At 43.1% G+C, this 21595-nt stretch overlaps 3 protein-coding genes across 5 annotated transcripts; 2 read left to right on the plus strand and 1 right to left on the minus strand.

Annotated features, from left to right (window-relative positions):
• On the plus strand, positions 1-3046 carry lin7b (lin-7 homolog B (C. elegans); the record flags this gene model as incomplete). The annotated part of the gene is made up of 6 exons (XM_084571469.1): positions 1-76; positions 992-1110; positions 1268-1339; positions 1760-1969; positions 2153-2316; positions 2929-3046. The coding sequence occupies 6 exons, from the start codon at positions 1-3 to the stop codon at positions 2948-2950; spliced, it is 663 nt and encodes a 220-aa protein (XP_084427595.1). The 3' UTR covers positions 2951-3046.
• A 1360-nt stretch (positions 3047-4406) lies between these two features.
• On the plus strand, positions 4407-17492 carry ppp1r35 (protein phosphatase 1, regulatory subunit 35). Of its 2 annotated transcripts, XM_084569938.1 has the most exons (7): positions 4407-4547; positions 5607-5853; positions 6001-6103; positions 6408-6529; positions 6626-6716; positions 10422-10745; positions 17390-17492. In XM_084569938.1, exons 2-6 carry the CDS (start codon positions 5608-5610, stop codon positions 10727-10729), a joined length of 870 nt encoding a protein of 289 aa, XP_084426064.1. In that variant the 5' UTR covers positions 4407-4547; position 5607; the 3' UTR covers positions 10730-10745; positions 17390-17492. The 2 variants fall into 2 exon arrangements, with proteins under 2 accessions (XP_084426064.1, XP_084426063.1); XM_084569937.1 differs by lacking the exon at positions 17390-17492 and having other exon boundaries at positions 10422-10822.
• prmt1 (protein arginine methyltransferase 1) lies at positions 13586-20362 on the minus strand. 2 transcript variants are annotated; one of them, XM_084569936.1, is made up of 10 exons: positions 20321-20362; positions 18052-18138; positions 17796-17951; positions 17649-17712; positions 17418-17560; positions 17092-17179; positions 16228-16343; positions 15972-16122; positions 15248-15369; positions 13586-15167 (listed from the first exon to the last, which is right to left on the minus strand). In XM_084569936.1, the coding sequence occupies exons 1-10, from the start codon at positions 20345-20347 to the stop codon at positions 15084-15086; spliced, it is 1038 nt and encodes a 345-aa protein (XP_084426062.1). In that variant the 5' UTR covers positions 20348-20362; the 3' UTR covers positions 13586-15083. The 2 variants fall into 2 exon arrangements, with proteins under 2 accessions (XP_084426062.1, XP_084426061.1); XM_084569935.1 differs by having other exon boundaries at positions 18052-18147.
• Between the last annotated feature and the right edge of the window lie 1233 nt (positions 20363-21595).

Genomic DNA, 21595 nt, shown 5'->3' on the forward strand with positions numbered 1-21595 from the left:
ATGATGTCCTCTTACTACCACCCAGCCAAGGAGGCGGACTTGGCGGCCATGACGGAGCCGCTGTGCCTTGAAAGAGGTAAACCCACTATTCAGACATCCATCACCGACCTACAGGCAAATATGATGTAGTGTTACGAGTGTTATAAATACAGGATGACACAGTCTCCATCCTTCATGATGTTAACCTGACGGTATTAAATAAATGTAATGTTAATGCCCCTCAGGAAGCATCACTGGCTGTGGACTGAATTTAAACCATTACAGGAAATATAGGGTGAACATCAGCCAGATGTAGGATGAGTTATATATATATATTATGCATATAAGGATTAGACTGTTTACACTGTTCTGAAATGGATCTGAGATGAGGATTGGCCGTCACCAGGGGCGTTTCTAGCTTTGTATAGGTCAGTATCAGTAGTAGGTGTAGTACAGTATAGTAGTATAGTAAATAAATTATTATTCCATACAGATATTCAATGGTTATTGTGCCACTTAGCTTCATCCCAACCCATCAATAACTACAGGAGACTGAGGCATGTAACCAGTGACTATTAGATATCATTAGTGGGGGTTAATTGTGAGATTGGATATATGTAATCTTTAGTAAAAAGACACAACCCGGCACAAATATACCCTATTTTCCAAAATAAATGTCTCTTTCTCTCAAACACACACTCATTGGTGAGCCCAGGTTTTGGTTTTTGTTCAAGCAACACTAAATACTGTATACTTTTAACAGATTCCACTTTCTAAGTAAGTCATTACAGCCAGCTGGAGGCACAAAAGTGGAGCCTAATGCTAGTCTGTGACAGTCGCCAAAAGCAGAACAAATATCACACTAGATAAGAAGAAGAATCTTCCATCGCCTTAGTGCCTTAGTACTAAATGCTCTAGCAGTTGCTCACACTGTAAACCTTTGGCCTGTGGAGCCACCCCTGACCAGCTGGGGTCGCTTATAATAATCCGGGGTGTTTGTTTTGTGGGTCAGATGTGTGCAGGGTCATCGAGCTGCTGGACCGACTTCAGCGGACCGGCGAGCTGCCTCCTCCAAAACTGCAGGCCCTGCAGAGAGTCCTGCAGAGTAAATTCTGTGCCGCCATCAGAGAGGTACAGAGGCCAGAAACACTATAGCCTGTTTGTTTATTTTTTTACGTTTGAATGATGTTTTCTTCCGCGTTTGTCTCTCGCAGCACGCTGTGCATTCAAATCTAAAACAAACTGAGAAACACTGACCGATCCAAGCTTTTCCCCTGTTATCCTTCAGGTGTACGAGCAGCTTTACGACACCCTAGACATCGTTGGAGGACCAGAGGTGCGAGCACAGGCAACGGCCAAGGTATGACCATCAAACGCCACGCCTTAATTGATGGAAAGAAGTTTAATGGTTGACGGGAAACAAGGGGAATGGATGGAGGGGTGAGAGGTGGAATACGGTTTTCAAATGACGGGGATACATCCTCCTAGGTTGGACAAAACAATAACCATGCAGGTGTCCATTCTCTTAGAAAAGCATCATTTGAATCAGCCTCCCTTGTGCCCACGTGTACTTCATGCACAGACGGACCAACTGTCTGCTTGTGATGGTACTTGCTTACACAAAATATGACCCATGAGTCCAAAGCCTTTTCCAGCCCTCTTTGTGGCATAATTGGACCTTGCGTGATGTGACAAATGCAGGGATATCACATCACGCAAGGAGCTTAAAGGTACTGAGGCTGTTTTTCATTGCTAATAATACAGTTTCCCTCCTGACCAGGCCACAGTGGCAGCCTTTGCAGCCAGCGAAGGTCACGCCCACCCAAGGGTTGTGGAGCTGCCCAAGACAGAAGAAGGACTGGGCTTCAACATCATGGGGGGCAAAGAGCAGAACTCCCCCATCTACATCTCCAGAGTCATCCCTGGAGGGGTGGCAGACCGCCAAGGAGGGCTGAAGAGAGGGGATCAGCTGCTGTCCGTCAACGGGGTGGTAAGAAGCACAAACCCACTGTCAACCATCTTTGACACGTTACTCACGTCACATATTGCATATTCAAGGTACGGCTGTATCAACGTAAACAGCCTTTGAGGGTAGTAACGTTCAACAGTAGGAAAAAGCATCTTCTCTTGGCGTGTGGTCTGAGACTGTTGTTGCGTGTTGGGGTCCCTGCAGAGCGTGGAAGGGGAGCACCACGAGAAGGCCGTGGAGCTGCTGAAGGCCGCCCAAGGTTCGGTCAAGCTGGTGGTCCGCTACACCCCGAAGGTCCTGGAGGAAATGGAGGCTCGCTTTGAGAAGATGAGGAGCGCCCGGAGGCGACAGCAGCACACCAGCTACTCGTGAGGCTGCTTGTTAGTCTGAACCCAGTCGCTTCTGTTATTAATCTATCCAGGATGCGGATGTCGGATGTTTTAGATAATTGACTGGCATGGCTCCAACAGTTTCTTCTCCTAGAAAAACACCGTGGTGCTCAGTATGTTTGTCCTTGATCCAAACATAACTGGCAGATGTAACAGCTCCACCACCGAAAACAGAGGTCTTCAACAGGGGGTCCGCGGAGGTACTGCAGGGGGGGGTCGCGAAATCTTTTTTCCATAAATTTAAATGTCTTTGAATACACATACATAAGTAGGGGGTCCTCGCTCCATCTCTCCATCAGTTTGGGGGTCCTTGGCCTGGAAAACGTTGAAGACCCCTGACCTAAAATACTTAATCCTGACCCACCCTCTTCAGCAAAGGTGGCCTCAGCGGAGCCAAAGACATAATCTGCCAACCTTCTCCATAGCTTAGATAAGATAAAACTGGAAAATTAAGCATGTCAATTATGCAAAATAAGTGAGACCAAAGCATTTTGCCCCCCAAAAAAACCTAACCACCACAAGGCAAAACTATTTACTACAAGCATTCTCTTATGATTTGTCATGAATCTGTTCCTCTGTCTCTTCCCTCAGATCTCTAGAGTCCAGGGGGTAGCCACTCCAACACCACCGTCCTCCTCATCATCCAGCCCTCCTGACTCTTCTGTTCCAGCGGGAGCCAAGAACATAGACGGAAGCAAAAAACCAAAGTAGCCTACCAACAGCTGTCTGCTTGACGAAAACCGACGCTGCAGTTTAGGATTCCCCCCCCCCCCCCCCCCCTTCCCCCGTTTCTTAGAAAAATGCAGAGTGCGCTTGTCGTCAGACCATGCCTGTAATCTTACCTCTAAGGGCAAAGTATCCTCTTTAGTGTGTGGCTTAGAACCTAGTGTCTTTATACTCTCCAGTCGTTTTACTTTGACGTTTGACCAGTCTGCTGTAGACCTCAGTAGCAGAGACAGCCTCCACCTTCATTTCTCCATCAGACGTCGCGGCTAGAGAGCTAACTGTCGCTGCGCATTACAAAGAGCTACGTTTATTATATCAGTGGCTGGCAAGTGTCACCTTGTTTTTTTCGTATTCATTATTCTCTCGTGTTCATCTGTTTGCATAATAGTCCATGAAATAAAGTCTGTGTAAAGTAAATGACGTTTTCTTTCTTGACACATATGGAACATGTTTCACAATCTTCTGCTAGCAAAGATGAAGTTATATTCAAACAAAAATGTGGACTCTAGCCGATCATTTTCAAATAGCTTACTCTTCCCCTGCTAGCCTCCGCTTTACTCCTCCCGTTTATTCCTCACCCCGATCATCCTGTTTGCGGCCTGCTTCAGTGTAGCTCCGGAAGCTGAGAGGAAGCGGGATCCTTTATGCTCGATGACCCCATTCTGTCTCTGAACTTAAATGTCCTGTTTCTCTATGAAACTCGACAGAGGGAGGGATGTGGAAATCGCTGAGATGAGACTGAAGCGTTGTACTTTTATAAGACTGCAGTAACTCACAACAGGCTGGAGAACTGTTACTGTGGTCAGGAGCCGCCTTGTACAGTTGTGTGAAAAAGTGTTAAAGTCAGCAAATAAATAAAGAAATAAAAGACTAGTATATAATCAACTTATTTGCAAAATTACACATGCACAAATCAAAATTCACTAACGTTGAACCTTTTTGTCAATATCTTTGAGAATTAAACCCTTTCCTGATTTGCATTACGTTGCTTGAATGGCCTGCTCTCCTTCATCTGTTGCTCTGTCTGTCGAATTTCCAATAAAGAAAGGAGAAAGGAGAAGAAGCATCAGAGTGTTACATTAACTCTGTTTTATAGACTATTCAAATGTATAGTCTATAAATATATGTATAGTCTATCAAATGTATGTTTTTTTTTTTTTTTACAATGTTTAACACACCAAACACCAAGGAAAATCTATTTTTTGTGTGAGCACACATGGCGATAATTCGGATTATAAACCCAGTCCGGTAGGTGGCGCTAATGTACCTTTATGTAAGTTTACCAACCGCCAATAAAACCGGAAGTAGGAAGAAAAGACGACAAATAAACAGTAGAAGAAGAAGAAGAAAGTGAAGCGGCTAAAGCGTAACTTCGGATAGAAGAAAAAAAGTTTCAATTATCTTCACAGAAAGAGAGACAGACTGGAGTTTGTTATACTGGATAGCGTTTGGCGCCATTAAGGATACTGAACCGACTGAAACAGGTAATAACCGTTGAACGTTAGCTTTAATGTTTACGTTGCTAGCCGGAAGTTGACAGTTGGGATAAAGGGCCTGTCATTGGGCGCGCGGTAATACGCGGCATCAAACTGCAAGTTTTGAATTTAGATTTTTGTCACACACGTATCCTACTTTCAGTGAATGATTATAAATATCTATGATAAAAAAAAAAAAACTATGTTTACAGCTTCTTGTGTGAGACGTTTTTTCTGTCACGGTCATGACGAGTCTCTTGAACAACGAAGAAGAGAATTGCACTGGAAAGATAAATGTATTTTGGGGAAATAAATAAATACAGTGAAAATTAATGGAAAAATAAAAAATAAAGAAACATGATTTTAAAATGGAAGAGTAAAATGGGCATTTAATTGTCAAAATAAATCAGCAAGGATAAGGAGTCAAATGAAAATGCAAAAAAATAATAATTTTTATGAATGAATGAATGAATCTCTGCACTTTTTTTGTATATGAACGTATTTACTTATTACTTATTTTTGATATTGGCGCTTCTGGTTATCCACAAAGTCGGAGCTGATTTGCAGCTACGTGCAGCGTTGACATTGATGTGACCAATGTACTGATCTGTTCCTCTTCAAACAAGTTCAGCAAATTTCTGCACATACAGCTAGTAAATCATCTGCAGGCTGACTGAGTTCAGTGAAAAGCATATGCAGACTTCAACTCTAGGGCGCAAACTATAATATTATTTATTTTATATCAGTAAACGTTATTTATTACCAGCTGCCATCGCCTTTTTCCATTTTTGTGTATTTTCTTTTGCAGCCATTTTTATGACAGTGCTTGCCTCCCTATTTTTGGGCTTAGCACCTCCCAAGATCAGCGCCCAGAGTGTTTATTCCCCATCTCTGAGTGCTTATGGGGTCTTCTCATTTCACTATTTTGTGCCACTTCATTTCATTTCTCCTGCAGAGTCATGTTCTGCTGCTGTGATGCATCACAGAGAGGATTAATTTGGGGATGGTACCCCAACATTGATCACAGAAGGGGTCTTTAAAGGGGTGTTCTCTGTTGTTTCCCGTCAGGATGAGGAGTTTCTCCACCCTCCACTCTCCTCCCCCATCTCCTCACCAGGCCCCCATCCCTCTCGCCTCCTCCTCCTCCTCTCTGGCTTGCTGTCCTGAACTCGACCTGTCTGTCACACTCAGCCCCGCCCCTAAACCTGGCCACTCCGCGTTGAAGCCGCGCCCACTGGAGCAGAGCCACAAGACTGGCCAACTGCGGCGGCGGTCCCACCCCCAAGGCCAGACGGGAAGAAAGAGGAACACACAGGTGATGGCTACATCCCATAATCCCGGTGTGTGTGTGTGCTTGAATTTATTAAGTTGTGGGGGCCATACTCGGTTAGGATAAGCATTATATTAATGGGAAGCTGTTTCAGCGATAGAAACACAAGTTTGTCTGTCTGCTCTCCTCAAGGTGTGTTTTGAAGAACCGGTGGTTGCCACAGTTACGCCGGAGCCTTACATCCCACTTCAGCAGCCTGCGACTGGTCCGAGAAGGAGTCGAGTGCGTGACCATGGTAACCGGAATTTGTTTGTCTAACCTAGCAACAGTAACACAGGAAGTCCGGACTTCACAAAAGTTAGAAGCCCTCTGGTTGGTGGTCGGCGGGACCAATCAGGAGGCCGACAAACGGTCCATGACTTATCCTTGGTGTCCTAGAAATAGTTGTTAAAGTTGTGTAATTTCAAACAGCTATAAAACAGCTTATGTTGTATTTGTTTGGTATAAATATATTTATAAGATTTTTACAGTTATAGAGTTTAGTCTCGTCTCGGTGATCAATAAAATCCGATTGTTTTTGTCTTCTTTTCTAATGCCAGGTGGAGCCCTCAGACATTCGGTGGAGACTCCTGTTTCATCATCCGCTCAAGACCCGGGCTGCCTGGAGAGGGCAGACCTAAACACCACTCTGGCTCTGAAGGGACGGCTTCAGTCACTACAGGTTCACACTGTTTAATTAATAAGTTATCAATGAATTAGAAGCTGAAGCTGATTCACAACAAGTTTACCACGGTGGCCTGTGTGTGTTGTCCTGTAGGAGGCAGAGTTTGACTCCCAGAAGGCCGTTCAGGAGACACTGCAGAGGTCGGAGAGGACCAAAAACCTGATCAACGCCAGAGCTACAGAAGGTAACACGCTCACGCATTTAACTTATTTCTTCATTTTATTTTTTTCCAGTTACCGTATTTTCCAGACTATAAGTCGCTCCGGAGTATAAGTCGCACCAGCTAAAAAATGCATAATGAAGAAGAAAAAAACATATATAAGTCGCACTGGACTATAAGTCGCATTTTTGGGGGAAATTTATTTGATAAAATCGGAGACCAAGAACACATTTCATCTTGAAAGGCAAGTTATATTACTAACAATAGAACAACGGGCTGAATAGGTGTCTGGTATGTTAACAGCTATTCAGATAACTATAGCATAAACAACATAACATAACAAGTTTACCAAACTCTCGATCTCACTCCAAATCACTAAATCCATTGAATTCTTCATCCTCTGTGTCACTTCTAAGCAACTCCGCGAACTTCGCAGGTAGACGGCGCACCGCCGCTATTACGCAGGAGTAAAAGAAGTAGCAGATACTGGCACACAAGCGTAGAGTGCCCTCTCGCGGCTGTCAGTGTGAAAATAACGAACACGTGAAATTATATATTTTAATATATAAGTCGCACCTGAGTATGAGTCGCAGGGCCAGCCAAACCATGAAAAAAAGTGCGACTTATAGTCCGAAAAATACGGTATATTATTTTGTAATTTAGGTCAAAAGGGAAACACGACACCTTATTCACATCATGTCTGCAGGTTTTAATTCAGTGTCCTCATATAGATAATTTGTGTGTGTGATGTGAAAGGTTCAAATCATGGCTGCTCCAAGTGATTGCACATTTCAAGACACGTTCTGTTCAAGCTTCAGCCTCCGCCATTAAACCACAGACTAGGAAAACCCCTGTTCCAGGATGTAAGCCCAATATCAATCAACCGCCACAAAGCAGACATCTGAATCTTCAGGTCTTTTTGCCAAACCAGTCATTTTAGATATTGCCTCAATCACACTTATGAGCTTTACCATGACGATGACTTTTTGGGGAAAAAAAAAACGTATTGAGGTAATATCTTAAAAGGAGTTGACACTTCAGCCAGCGTCTAGTGGCTGTTTGTGCACTTTATTGTGCGTCTGCCTTGGCCTCAGCCTTGAGGTGTGGTAGCTGGTGCTGACACTGCAGCTTTAGAAAGCACTTTAATTACTGTGGATAAGTCAAGATTATAAACAAAACTGTAAATGAATTGATTCTGATGTAACAGTCCGGCACCAAATCTTAGCTTCATTAGTCAGCATTTGTTTAAAAATAACCGAAAGGTGTTAATTCAACTGTGTTTTCATTTTGGAGGCTGTGGTTTGTAGTTCTTCTGAGCAGCAGATATTTTGGGGATAGGCTAAATAACAGAGAGGGTGCATCCGAATAGTCAGTACATACTAACGTCGGTTAGAACGTACTACTCAACCGTCAATTTAGTACGTTATTTATGTATGCGAGCGAGTAGTAAGCGTACGATTCAGACGTACTGGGCAGCCATCTTGCCTGTCCTTTGACCCCGGATGTTTACATGTGACGCCGACACATATGACGCACACCGACGGATGCCGCGAAATTTTAAAGCCACCTCGGAGAAGTATTTTTCGAAACAACCAACATTTTAAACTCAACATTTATCCTAATATACTTACATTTATAAACTTCGGTTGTCGGCTTAGCGGGCTCCCGCTGAATTGTGGGATAGCGTAGCGAGCTACCGTTGTATACTGTGGAGGTAGTAGGCCATCCGGGTATTTTTCGCCTACTAGTCGATGTCTACTAAGAATTCGGACGTACTACTACTGTGACGTACTGCATCTCGCCTACTGAACAGTACGTTCAAGTTCAAGTTCAAGTTTATTATAGCCATTTCAACAATATAACAATACAGTTGATAGGAATGTGTTTTGGTATTCTCACATGTAACACACATAATGACAACACAGCATCACAGTACTAAAGCCAAAAAAGAATAGGCACATAAATAGCAGAGGTAACAACACTTAACACACATAGAAAAAGTGCATGGTGTACAGAAGCAGCAGTAAGGTTGGAGGTAAACCAGGTTATGGAGTTAACTCATAAAGTGCTTAGTGCTTAGTGCATGTTCAGGTGGCGAATAGCTTGTGGATAGGTACTATCCCTAAAACGTGATGTTTTACATGTTATGCTCCTGAACCTTCTCCCTGATGGTAACGGTGTGAATAGATGGTGTGCTGGATGGGAGATGTCAGAAATGATGTTTTTGGCTTTCCTTGAAATTCTGGTGATGAAATGTGAGGCTATGGTAGGCAGACTACAGCCAATGATTTTTGAGGCTCTGCGCACTACCCTCTCAAGCCGTTGTTTGTCCTGGCTGGTGGCACTACCATACCAGACCAAGATGGAGAAGGTGAGTACACTTTCAATGGTAGCCCGATAGAAGTGGATCATGCCTGCTGTACTGACCCCAAATTTCCTCAGCTGACGGAGAAAGTGTAACCTCTGGTGGGCTTTGGAAATAATGAGACTAATGTTCAGGTTCCATGATAGGGACTGATGGATAGTGGTGCCTAAGAAACGGAAGGAGGGGACCCACTCCACTATCTGGCCATTGATGGAGATGGGAAGGTGCTGGTCTGCCTTTTTCCTGAAGTCAACTATGAGTTCTTTGGTTTTGGTTATATTGAGGATTAGATTATTGTCTGCACACCACTGCACAAGTTGTTCAACCTCACCCCGATAGGAAGATTCATCCCCATCGCGTATGAGGCCAATAACAGTGGTGTCGTCTGCAAACTTAAGCAGTTTGACAGATGCAGAATTTGATATACAAAGTAGTATGGGTATTCGGATGCACCCAGACACTTTTGTGTTTAATTCAATCCAGTCTAACAGCACTGTGAACTACATCCTCCTCAAAACGATCATCCAGTTCAGTCACCACCTTATTCAACTCAGGGGGGGGGCAACATAAAGTGGAGACGCATGACGGGGCGAAAAAAAACATGGGTTTATTTAATTAAAAGGAAAACAAAAAGGCGACAGGTGAGACACGGTGAGCTTCTGCAGCCGAAAAGTGTTCCCCTTAGGCCTCGTCAACACGGCTCTTCATTCAGTCTTCTCAGATGTTACTGGTTAAGGTGATTTAAGGACGAGCCAAAGACACTTGCACAGCCAGTGGACGTGCAGACGGGCGCACCAAACATAAACTGAACATGAAGGAGAATTTAATGCAGGACGGCTATAATAGAATACATTCGTTTTCACTAGTGTACCTAATAAACTGGCCAGTGATGTAATTATTATTACGTAAGGGAAGTGAAGTGGAACATGGATTAGATTGCACTGAAACTTGTAGAAAATGCAGTTAGTCACTTTAGTGTCTTTGTGTGTAAAGAGCTTAAGCTCTCATAGCACTTCCTGTCTAGTCTTTATTCCAGCAGCATCTGTAACTCAATACATACAGCATTTCTTTCTTTGGTCTTTATGAGAGAGATGGATTCATGTTCCTGAGGCTTACTGTCCATACTGTAGTGTATGTATGTGATAGAAACTTAATAGATTAAATCAAGCTGCTATACCTTCTGCACAGAAACTGTACTAGATTATCCTCCCTAATAGTACTTTGGACATGGAAAACGCCTCTGTCGCAACAAACCTCATAAAATCATGACGGTATTACATGTTATATTCAGAGTCAGTGGACTGGTTAATGTGCAAATGTAAATTCAAACGTATCTCTCTTTCTTTCTTTCCGCGTGTCTGCAGTAGTGAACGTCTCCCGCTCTCAGCTTCTCTTCAACTCGCTGGTCAGCGTGGACGTCCGGGAGGATCAGCTGCTCGGCCAGGCGCTGCAGGAGAGGCTGCACCTGGCGCCGCCGCCCCCCCGCTGCCACAACGCCAAGGGAGCAGAGGGCCCCTCGCAGCTCTTCTTCGTCACCCCCGACCTGCTCACACAGAAGCCCCTCCCGCCAGAGGACGAGCCCGTCGCCTGTAAACTCTGGCCGACGCCGCGCCCTGCCTGCTCGACCTTTGACCTCTACAGACGACAGAGATGTTGGGACGCCACGCCCTGACTCTGAACGGCAGGAGGTACTTATCGGACACAGATAGTAACTATCTAATTAGATTTTAAATTATTTTTGAATGAAATTCCCTCAATAAAGTTTTTCAAACAGGTTTATGTTTTGATGATAAGGTCCAGTGAAAAGGTTTGGGCCCCTAAGGACCAAATCAGACGCTATAAATCTGGACATGCACCAAATACTAATTATAAATTTTTGGGATATATATATATTTAACAGCTACAAGGAGCAAATATTATAAAAGGCTCTCATTACTCACAATTTAGAGGTTTTCCTGAATGAATTAGGCGAAGCTCGGCTGACGCAAGAGCATGCTAACCTAGTAGGCGGTCCTTAATGTGATCTAGGATGCATTGTGTGTTCACGCCGTTAAAGGAATGCAATCAGAGTCCACCATCGGATCACTTAAATGCATCCTCAGGGCGTTCACACCTGTGTTTTTTAGCTGGCCCCTTCCTCAAATAACCAGGTCTGAACAGAACCTCATTCTGTCCGTTTAAAAACATTGCGCTGTTTCACTAAATCCAGTTATTAAAATGCCTCGGCATAGCTGCAGTTGAGGCTTTGAGTTTTCACATTAACTATAGTAAAAGTTAAGGCTGAACGATTAATTGCATTTGCGATAATATCGCAATATGATAAAACGCGATTTTCTAACCGCCACTTGCGCGATTACAAGGTGGTCACGTGACACGAGCGACGCGGATGGTAAGCTTCTGACCTGGACGATGTCTCTGAGCGGCGCGCGCACCCGCGACGGTCGGCTTGTTTACCTGTAATTTGCTACTACTAGTTTTTTGCAACACGGCTGAATATTTGTCCGACTCTGAGGTTGTGGACGAACCATAGCAGCGGTAAATTACTGGTAAACAAGCCGACTGTTGCGGGTGCGCGCGCCGCTCAGAGGTCAGAAGACATCATCCGGGGTCTGTAGGTCAATCTACAGGTGAGCAAACGATGATATTTTATTCTAGAAATAAGGTCCAGGTTGTAAAAAAACAGTAGATGTCTCTGTAATGAGCCGTTAAATAAAAGTGTCATTTATTTCAAGTCATACATCTTTTAATTTAATTTAATTCTAACAAATAGGCCCAGTCTATGGGAAAGAACATTTTACACTAAATGTATCTAATATTGTAGCCTGGTCGTCACCATCCTACGTTTCCGACCGAAATTTGATTTCGGTCTGCCACGGAGTCTGGCCAAATTGCCAGAGCAAGAGGCTTGTCTTGTCAGTTTTATAAATGGCAAGGACGTCGTAGCTCTCCTTCCAACTGGCTTTGGGAAAAGTTTGATTTATTTAACTGGAAGCGGAAGTGGTAAGCGTAAGAGCCTGAACTCCGACGCACAATATACGTCATTACCAAACGTTGCTGATTGGTTAAAGGTGCAGTAGGCAACTTTTATAAAACTAACTTTCTGTCATATTTGCTGAAACTGACCCTATGTTCAAGTATAATTGCATGAAGCAGGTCACTTAAAAAAAAAATCGGCTCCTCTGGCCCCACCTAGAGCCTGTAGCGCGATTTGCAAGACATCCAACGCTCCACATCCAGATGCACCAATCACGTCCAGGGGTGTATCTAACAGAGTGTCAATCACTGCTCATGGACACGCATTTCATAGCGCCCTCCCCTCCCTCCACCACCTCCTTCTACACGCCGCGGGCGTGTAGAAGGAGCCGGGACGTAATCCTCCTCCGAGCCCTGTGCCTCAGCTTCACTCTCAAACGTCTAACCACGTCAACAGGTAGCGGTCATATATCTACCACATAGCAAATTGATAAGTCTAAACTGTGGAATAAAACGCCACAATGAATGCTTCTAACTATTACTGATAGCAAACATCACCGATGTAGGCTACTTTCAGAAACATCCTAACCTTGGTTTTGTCCTAAAGTTGACTATTGCTAAATATTTTGACCTAAAATTATTTAGCAATAACGAAGGGTATTATAAAAACTATTTTGTTGTTGTTACGTCGGTGTGTTCCATGCTAGTTTGTTTACTCGCTCTCTCTCGGTTCTCTGCTCGTGCACAGTATTCCAGGGCCAATATGCACGCGCTCTATCGTGCACAGCTCTCCCTTGTGGGGGGAGGGGCTTGGGAGACCTTTTTGGGCTTTAGCGGAAAGTGGGGAGGGACTGAGGAGTTGTCGATGTTCAAATTTTTTGGCTAAGTCCTGGATCTTCGCAATCCTGCCTACTGCACCTTTAAGGGAACTTCAATGATTTTAAACCTCAAAATAAGCTTCTGCCCATTACGGAGACAGATTCCTATTACATTGGGCCAGACTAACGTGCCAGACCGAAATCAAATTTCGGGCGGAAACGTAGGATGGTAACGACCAGGCTACTAATATTGTGTTGTTCATATTTAAATCATTCATTGTTTTGTTGGGAAAAAGAGGATAAAATAAAAAATCTCATATTAAATCGCAATATTGGGGGGAAAAAAAATCGCAATTAGATTTTCCCTAATCGTTCAGCCCTAGTAAAAGGACACATATCATCTCATGTCTGAGGTCTCATGGTTTGTTATGTTTATACAGATGAACCTGGTACCTTCAGGCATTTGGAAATTACTCTAAAAGGATGAACCAGAAATGAGGAAGTACTTTTTTCCTGAGATCTTGGCTGATTTGATTTTCCTACGATGTCAAACAAACATGCACCAAGTTTGAAGGTAGGCCCTAAAAACCATCCTCCATTACACCTCAAATTAACTCCAAAAGATGTTAATCAGCTGATCAGAAGCTTCTAAAGCTACAAAATCAATCGTAACCTAAAACCCATTGGATATGAAGACTAGCATCTAAAAGATAATTCTGGAAATCAGGGTATGAATATCAAATAAGTCAAGTAATTTATTATTTTTTTTTTAAATGAGCTTACATTTTAGTCGTCATCTTAAGACATCAGCATATTTGACCATAAAACAGCTTCAGAGACTAGGCTCCTCTGAGATGTATTTGAATTTATTCAAAATATTTTCACCACCCCAACTTTTCACTCTGCAAAATGTCACAAAAACATTTTATTTATTTTTTTTTAACCTTGGGTGACTTTGATTTATTGCAGTTCTTCCTCTAGCTTTTCATGAGAACGTGTTCTATTTACATCAGTGTAATGAGAACCAATGTTTGCTAGTGTTGACTGTACACATTAGAAGATAACGATCTGAGTTTACAACCGAATGCGTCGTTAAAAATAAACCAATAATCCTTAGAGATACTGTATGTCACAGAACACTTTGCAGCTCACAGAAGGGGGAAAAAAAAAAAGTTACATTTACAGTTTATTAGTTTTATTAAAAAAAAGAAAAACAGCAGCCAAAAAATACAAAATAAACAAAAATAAAGTGTGAGGAGTCGGAACCATCTCTGCAGAACGCCAACATGGATACCATCATTCACATTCACTCAGACACAAAGATAAACACATGGGAATAGAGACAGCTGACTGGAGCCTTGCCAGAACTACTTCTGGTGGAAAGTTGCACCTCTGTACACTTCAACATGCCAATGTGTGCGTTTCTCAAAAAGGGTGAGGCCAGATCGAAGCCAATACGGCGACAAAGGTCGTCGGGAATACTGCAGCCCAGCTACCGCATATGATCATTACTTCACACAGAGTCTACGCAGGTGAACAAAGAAAACAAAACACATTCTACATGGTGAAAAGGAAAGCTGTAGAAAATGTTTCGTATCAAATTTGATATCCATTTTTGTTTTAATAGCAGTGACTGCAGTTTCACATCTGGCATCACATGCATGTGGGACACACGGCGTAGTATTTTGGGACACCGCTTGAGATCCTGCATATTTTCTTAAAATACATATATTTACGTTTGGCCTCGACAACTCTTTACTTCTTAACACGGGTTTTTACGTAGTACTGACCGTTCAAAATATGCTGAGGTTGGGGCACGTTCATCCCTAGCTTTAACAACCCCGTAGTATATGTAAACGAGGACGTGGTGGACGAACGGCGTGGCTTTCATTTAAACAGCGGGGGACGGGCCGTGTTTCTGTCTATGTGGACGCTGCGCATGCAGAAGAGCAGGAGCGCGAAGCGATGTTGGGACACGAACGCGGGGCGCGTGTCAAACATACGTTTCGTCGAGTGACTACTGCACGATGAAATCGCCACGCCAATGAATCCAAAGGACGTGAAAACCTTTTAAATACTGTCGTAGACTGAACGAGAAAAAGAAACGAAACAAAAAAAAAAAAAAAGACATTTAAAATGTTGCTGCGGGGGAGCGTCACACTAGTGTACGGACTCCCAGTCAAACTGTATAATCTGTCCTCTACTAAAGACAAACTAACACGAGGGGAGGGACTTCTAACGCATCCTGTACTCCGACGTCTTCGACATCTCACACAGCTGACCCCTGAAGTCGATGTCTACGGTGAAGTCCAGATCTCTCTGCGAATCAAGACAACAAGTCAGTCAACGTGCGACTTTAAAAATAATTCATTTTCAAGAGAAGGAGTTGATCTGCTTACGTTGTTCTTGACATTTGGCTTCATGCCGATGGTGCCGAAGATCTCCTCGCCGGTCTTGACGGTCAGGTAATCGTCCAGGTAGAAGACGGTCTGCTTCCAGTGAGTGTAGGGAGACTCTGGGCCTAAGAGGGAGGAAGATAAAAGTGCATGGATGTAATTTACTGCTGCAGCTACAACAGAAGGTCAAGGATTCATTGGAAACACGTCCAGATATTAAAATAAGATGAATCTATGTGGTAGGGATGTCAGAGTTTTTTGCCGGCTGGTCCCATTCCAATCATTCGATATCAAGTATCCGCCAATCCTCACAAAATTTCCTCCGCTGGAGATTCATAAAAGCTTTTCTCTCACTTGTTATCGCCTACATCACGAGTGCAATGCACAACTATATCAACAGGGCTCTTAAAGTTAATGTATTGTTGAGAGGAACACTGGTACCTTGGCTCCAGAGGCGCCAACGCGATGGAAACCTGTGTTCTTTACTACAAAAATGGGGCTTATCATCCAACGCCATGAACTCGCTCTCTAATAGTTTTTGTTTTTAGCTTGATCCACCTTATTGGCGCCAATACAGATTGGGACATCCCTACTGTATGTCCTTGTTAATCAGAGGACAATAAGACATACTGCTCTCATCTCGTTCCTCCAGTCCTACAACTCTGACCAGTGTAGACAAGTCCCACCATGCTTGTATCAAAGAGTCCTGGACCAGCCGTCTACTCACTTGTGGAGAAGCCGATCCTCTTGTGACAGCGGGTGAACTCGATGTTAAAGTAGGTGACCAGAGCGTGGATGTAATCGTTCCTCTTCACCTGCAGGCAGAACGGCGAGGTGAAGGTCAGGTCCTCCGCCTTCACCGTGTAGATGTCCACCTCCTAAAACAAACACGGCAGATCCAATCAGGTCGTTACGTCACCCTAAACACAAAGAGTCAACGCATCTGTGCGGACGAGGACGGTGTTCATCGTTCATCTACCCACCCTGATGAGACAGGAGTTGCTGACCAGCTGCTTGGGGTCCACCACGTCAACCAGGGGTTCTTTAATTGCCACCTCCTTGATGCAGGACATATCGAAACCGTACACGTTCTCCCACCCTGACACAGGAGAAACAAACAGTCATTTCACTTGAAACGCAAGTTGATTACAGCCGAGTGCTGTTAACGACACCGTTTAAATCAATAGTCATTTGACTGGTTTGTTTAGCCCTTTAGGAGAGATGGCACTTCCGCATCATAAATGCTGTAAATGTTGGATTAAAGCTTCAGAGATAAACGCTGAGACAATTCTCACAACTTGGTAGTAGGGTTTCCTGAGTTTATTGCACATCTGCAGCTTCATACAGTTAAATGAGAGTTCATTGACACGCGAGACATTAGCAGTAACTTCATTAATTATTCCTTTTCTCTCTCGCTCAGTCTTTTAAAGTTAATCCAACCACTAAAACACTGCTTCTGGTTAGCCATTAATCGATTACATAAAAGAAAGTCACCTTGTAAGTATATTTAAATGGTATTTTTAGAGTTGGACGGTTCCTGGGAAATTCAAAAAAAAAATATTTATGACTCATCTGTTTATCACTCTGGGGTTTTACCAACAATTAAAACACCAGCTCTTAATCTTCATATCCCTTCTCCATTTGCTGCATTAATGACTCAAGCTTGTGTTGCCTGTGCCAGTTTTAGGCCGTCAGACCAATCAGAACAGACTGGACTTTTCAGGAAGTGCACTACGCTTGGCATGTTAATGAGTTTTTAAGAAAACTGGCAGTGCAAGTGATTGTGTACAATTAAAGGACAGTTTCAGTTGAGAAAATCAACATTTGCTGTTAAAACTACTACTCACAGTGGATTTTGTAGTCCTTGTACTGCCTGTCTTCAATGGCAGTGAGGTAAAGGGTCGCCCTATCGGGGAAAATGAGCCCATCTGGTTTCTGGAAGAAAGGGACAAAGGCAGTTTTAACTGATGAAGCCATAAGCTCGGCTACAAACAAAAGGCTAACCACTGTATCATAAAGCACTGATATGGAACAGACTGAATGTCTAGTTCAGGTTTCTAGCTATGTTACAATGCTCGCCAAATTTTATAAATAACTTAATTCAATTTGCAATCTAATGCTACCCTCTTGTGTTCTCCATTTCAGATTCCTATCGTAGCACGCAAACACATACCAGCCACTTGTCCCTGGCGTAGATGACTGTATTGAGCATGGACTCGTAGAAGAGGCAGTAGCCCATCCACTCCGAGATGATGATGTCTACTCCGTCCACGGGCAGCTCCACCTCCTCCACCTTCCCCTTAATGATGGTCACGACTGGAGACGCAAGAAGAGGACACGACTTTCACAACCATGTACGTCACGTGAACCAGAAACCCTGCGACGCTCAACTCCGTTTACTCACCGTCATCCAGGTTGTTGGCACTGACGATCTTCACAGCGTAGTCTGAGATGCTGCTGCACTCGATCTATCAAGACGAAGAAAGAAAACATCATGAATCCTGCCTTTCTAGAAAGTGGCACAATTTTTTTTGATTTAACCCATACTTACCCCTATGACCTTCTTGGCTCCAGCTTTGGCAGCGAACATGCAGAGGATGCCCGTCCCGCTGCCCACATCCAGCACCACCTTATCCTTAAACAGGTGCTTGTTGTGGAACATGGAATTGCGGTAGGTGAGAGTGCGAACCTCGTCCTTCAGCATCTCCTACAGTGCCAATAAAAAAAAAAAAAAGATGTTGTTACACAAAAGAACAAAGACTGTTTTAGCAGAAGCAGTGCTGTGTGTCTGGAATAAAGGAAATTACCTCGTGGATTCCAAAGTGGGCGTATGAATCAAAGTAGTAGTCCTTTGACGTCATATCCTCAGCTGCAGGCTTGACTGAGCTCTCCCCCTGAGAAACCTCAACAAAGACGAACCCCGTTAATGCCTGAAGAACACTTAAGTCTTGCTCTTACATTTAATCTAAACCACTCGGCATCTGATAGTGGACAGGCCCCCCCCCCCCCAAAAAAAGACGATTCAAACACTTAACCCAATCCTGTAGTCAGTGGTTTAATTTAAGTTGGTGGCCTACATTGTAATTGCACTCAATGATCCCAATGTTGTGCAGCTGGAGGGAACAGTTGTGGTGCAGGACCCTGATGGGATAATCAAATTCTTGTGCCTTACAGGAGGTCCGTCTGCACTTTTAATGCTTTCCGGGTTTTGGCCGACGCATTGCGAATCCCGAGGCCTTCGAGACCTAGACTGACCCCCTGCTTGGGGTAAGCATCTGTGTTCACAGTCACAGTGGGGCAGTAAAATGTTTTAGAGAGACACGACTGTAGCAGCTATAGTTATCACTAAAAGTTCTGTGAAGGGTTGGGTATTGGTCACACAAGAAAATTTAAGAGTTTTTATTATGTCGGTAAGTTTGTTTAAAATATTTATCCATCTGTATGGTGGACAGTTACTTCCTAAATGTACATTATAGCTGCATTTAGCTCTGTACAAGTGTCAATTTTAGGACCCATTTCATTCCCAGGTGTCTTTTTATTGTATGTGGATTGACCAGCCTGTGAGGTGTAAAGTAATTTTAAAAAAAATATCTGGAAGAACTCCCGAGTCATCTTTACGTTTTCAGATCTGAGCCGAAACGCTCTCAACGCCCCACAAATGCTTTCATAATCAAGTCAAGTTGTTGAAGACTGGGGGCGTAGCCACCCGGGTAAGAATTTGGTTTGCAAATCTAAATCCCGTTTTATCGGCCATGTGTTTATCGGCACACATACAAGGAACTCATTCTCCGCATTTAGCGCATCTATTTGGACATGGGACACGATAGGAGCTGTGGGCAGATGTAGAAGGCACCCAGGGGCATTTTTTTGGGGGGGGGTTAAGGGCAAGTTGGATGCACCTTAGTCATGGATGACGAGGGGATTGAGCTATCCCAGCTATCCCATTTCAAATCAGGATGAGACTTCCTTCCTCTGTTACAATCTATGTAGTCACATTATAGGTACAAGACGTTTGAATGGTGGAGATTTTGTCGTCTTTGGGGGGTGTGTTGTCCAAGAGTAGTGTCACCGGGTTGAGGTTTAAAGCTCAACCACATTGTTTGATAGTTTAATTTTATAAACTGGCCAAAGAAACTTTATAAAGTACAAAAAAAAAAACCTAACTATTAAGTTTGGGAAAACCTTAAACAAACAGTCTAATAAAAGTTTTACTGTTGAGTCTACTTCCAGAGTAGGAGACGACTACAAGGCCAACCTTCCCGGCATGACAAAAGAAGGGAGCACATGGTGATTGTGCTCTGATGTGAGCTTGGCCTTCCTCGACATCTACCACAGATCACTCTTACATCCTCACCGTGACAACAAACATCTAAAATTACTTTTTAAATCTCCGGCCTCTGACTTAACGCCAGCCACACATGGTGCTTCTTAACTGCGTGCTGTGCTATTAAATAGCCTTAGCCGACAAATAAAACGAGTTTTACTCCATTAAGTTCGCACAGATTCGTGTTGATATCGCTGATGTTAAATTAGTTAAGCTTTTTTTATTATTATTATTCGCTGTAATTATATGGTATCTTAATAAGAGGGGGATAACAGGTGAACAGACACCAGGAGAATGAGGCAGCATCCATTGATATAGCACTGCTAGCTAACTAGCTAGGAAGCTAACACGTTAGTCCCCATGCGGTCCCACAGGCTCGTCCCGGCCGGTTGTCGCACCAACTAACACAACGGTTCAGCTGACACTATTCACTCTAACTGACAATGTAAGACACAAACCTAGATTAATCAGTAAAAACGCTACGAGTCAAGTGTCTGAATCTTCAGTTTTGGCTCCAACTGATAAGTGATGCTAAATGAATGAGCGGCAAACGTAGACGGCATCACTCAAGTAACGTTAGCTAAGTTAAAATGGACGCGAGACTATCTGGTGCGTATGTGTTGACAAAGCCGAGTGTTTAAAATTGTCTAATACTTTAGGGGGAAAATTCTCGGACAGGTAAAAAAAAAAAAAGAGTTTCTAGTTTACAAAGACAAAGAATTCTGACGGTTTTTCCTAGCATTAGACCTTACCTCCATCCTCTCTGCTGGCGCCGCCATTTCGATCTTCAACCAAGCTGCGTGAGTTTGGAAGACTCTTCCTTTGCCACGCCCACGATAGCCAGCTTTTATTTCTGATTGGACGACAATGCAGGCGCCGCCCACAATTCAATGCTGCGTTCCAAGGTGTTGGTAAAGTCGAAATATTTACTTTCAACCGCCGGAAAAAAGGATGTCATCTTCTTTTTCTCGAGCTCAGAAATAAACATAAATGTTCAAAAGCCAAATATATTTATCAGCGTAAACATTTTTTTTGTTGTAGCATACTGCATCTCACATCCAAAAGGCAGTGACAACGCGGTTTTCGGTTAAGATGCTGCATTCAAGGTAACCACGGAATCCGTACTGATTCTAGAAATCATAAACAAAACATAAACCGCATCAGTTCAACAAATAGACAACAATTTTATTCTTCTAAATATATTACACTCATTTGGCCAAAGAAAGATGAGAATGCAGACAACACTTTGACCATCCAAGCCTTATTAAAAACAACTTGATCAGATGATGGTTTGGTTCCTGCTCTCTCCTATCATAGTGTCAAAGTGTTCGTGATCAGAACTTGTTAAGATCCACCACAAACTTTGTTAATTTTGCCCTGTTAAACCCATGCTACAGGAAAACCAATGCAGGGGCTATTCATTCAAGTTTATGCACCACACACTGCCCCTTAAAGCCTCACTCCAGACACTATAGCTGTATCACATGTCTGGCACAACCTCCTTTGTTGTGTAGGAGCAGCCCCGACTCCCTTCTCTGTTCAGAGAAGGTCTGGGTCTGGATGTGTTCCTTCCCACGTTGTCAAAGAACATAACAGTGTTTGATATCCTTTAATTATTTCTATGTCAGATTGTTTATTGCAGCATCATTTTACAGTAACCAAAGACGCACACAGTGGTTGGAAGGTGAAATGGGTTCATATACAGTTACAGTTTGTTAAGTATCAAATGTTGTTTTTTTTTTCACAGTGCAGTATTCTTCAGTAGACTTAATTGCTCATTTACACAGGCCATATGCCATGTGTCATATTTGTATAAGTGGATTAGCATAAAACTTCAGTAAGAGATGTCTGTATAGAGCCACAATAGAACACAAAATAAATAAGAAAATAGCAAAGGATTGATTTTTAATGCAGTTAACTTATTGATTGACATACTTGGTATTCCTTTCTGCATAAATTCAGATTTCCACTATCAAAATATCCCTATATTTATTCATTTTTTTCAGCTCTCATGCCAAGATACTATT

This window comes from Chelon labrosus, assembly GCF_963514085.1.
Source record: "Chelon labrosus genome assembly, chromosome: 21".
Lineage (NCBI taxonomy): Eukaryota > Metazoa > Chordata > Actinopteri > Mugiliformes > Mugilidae > Chelon > Chelon labrosus.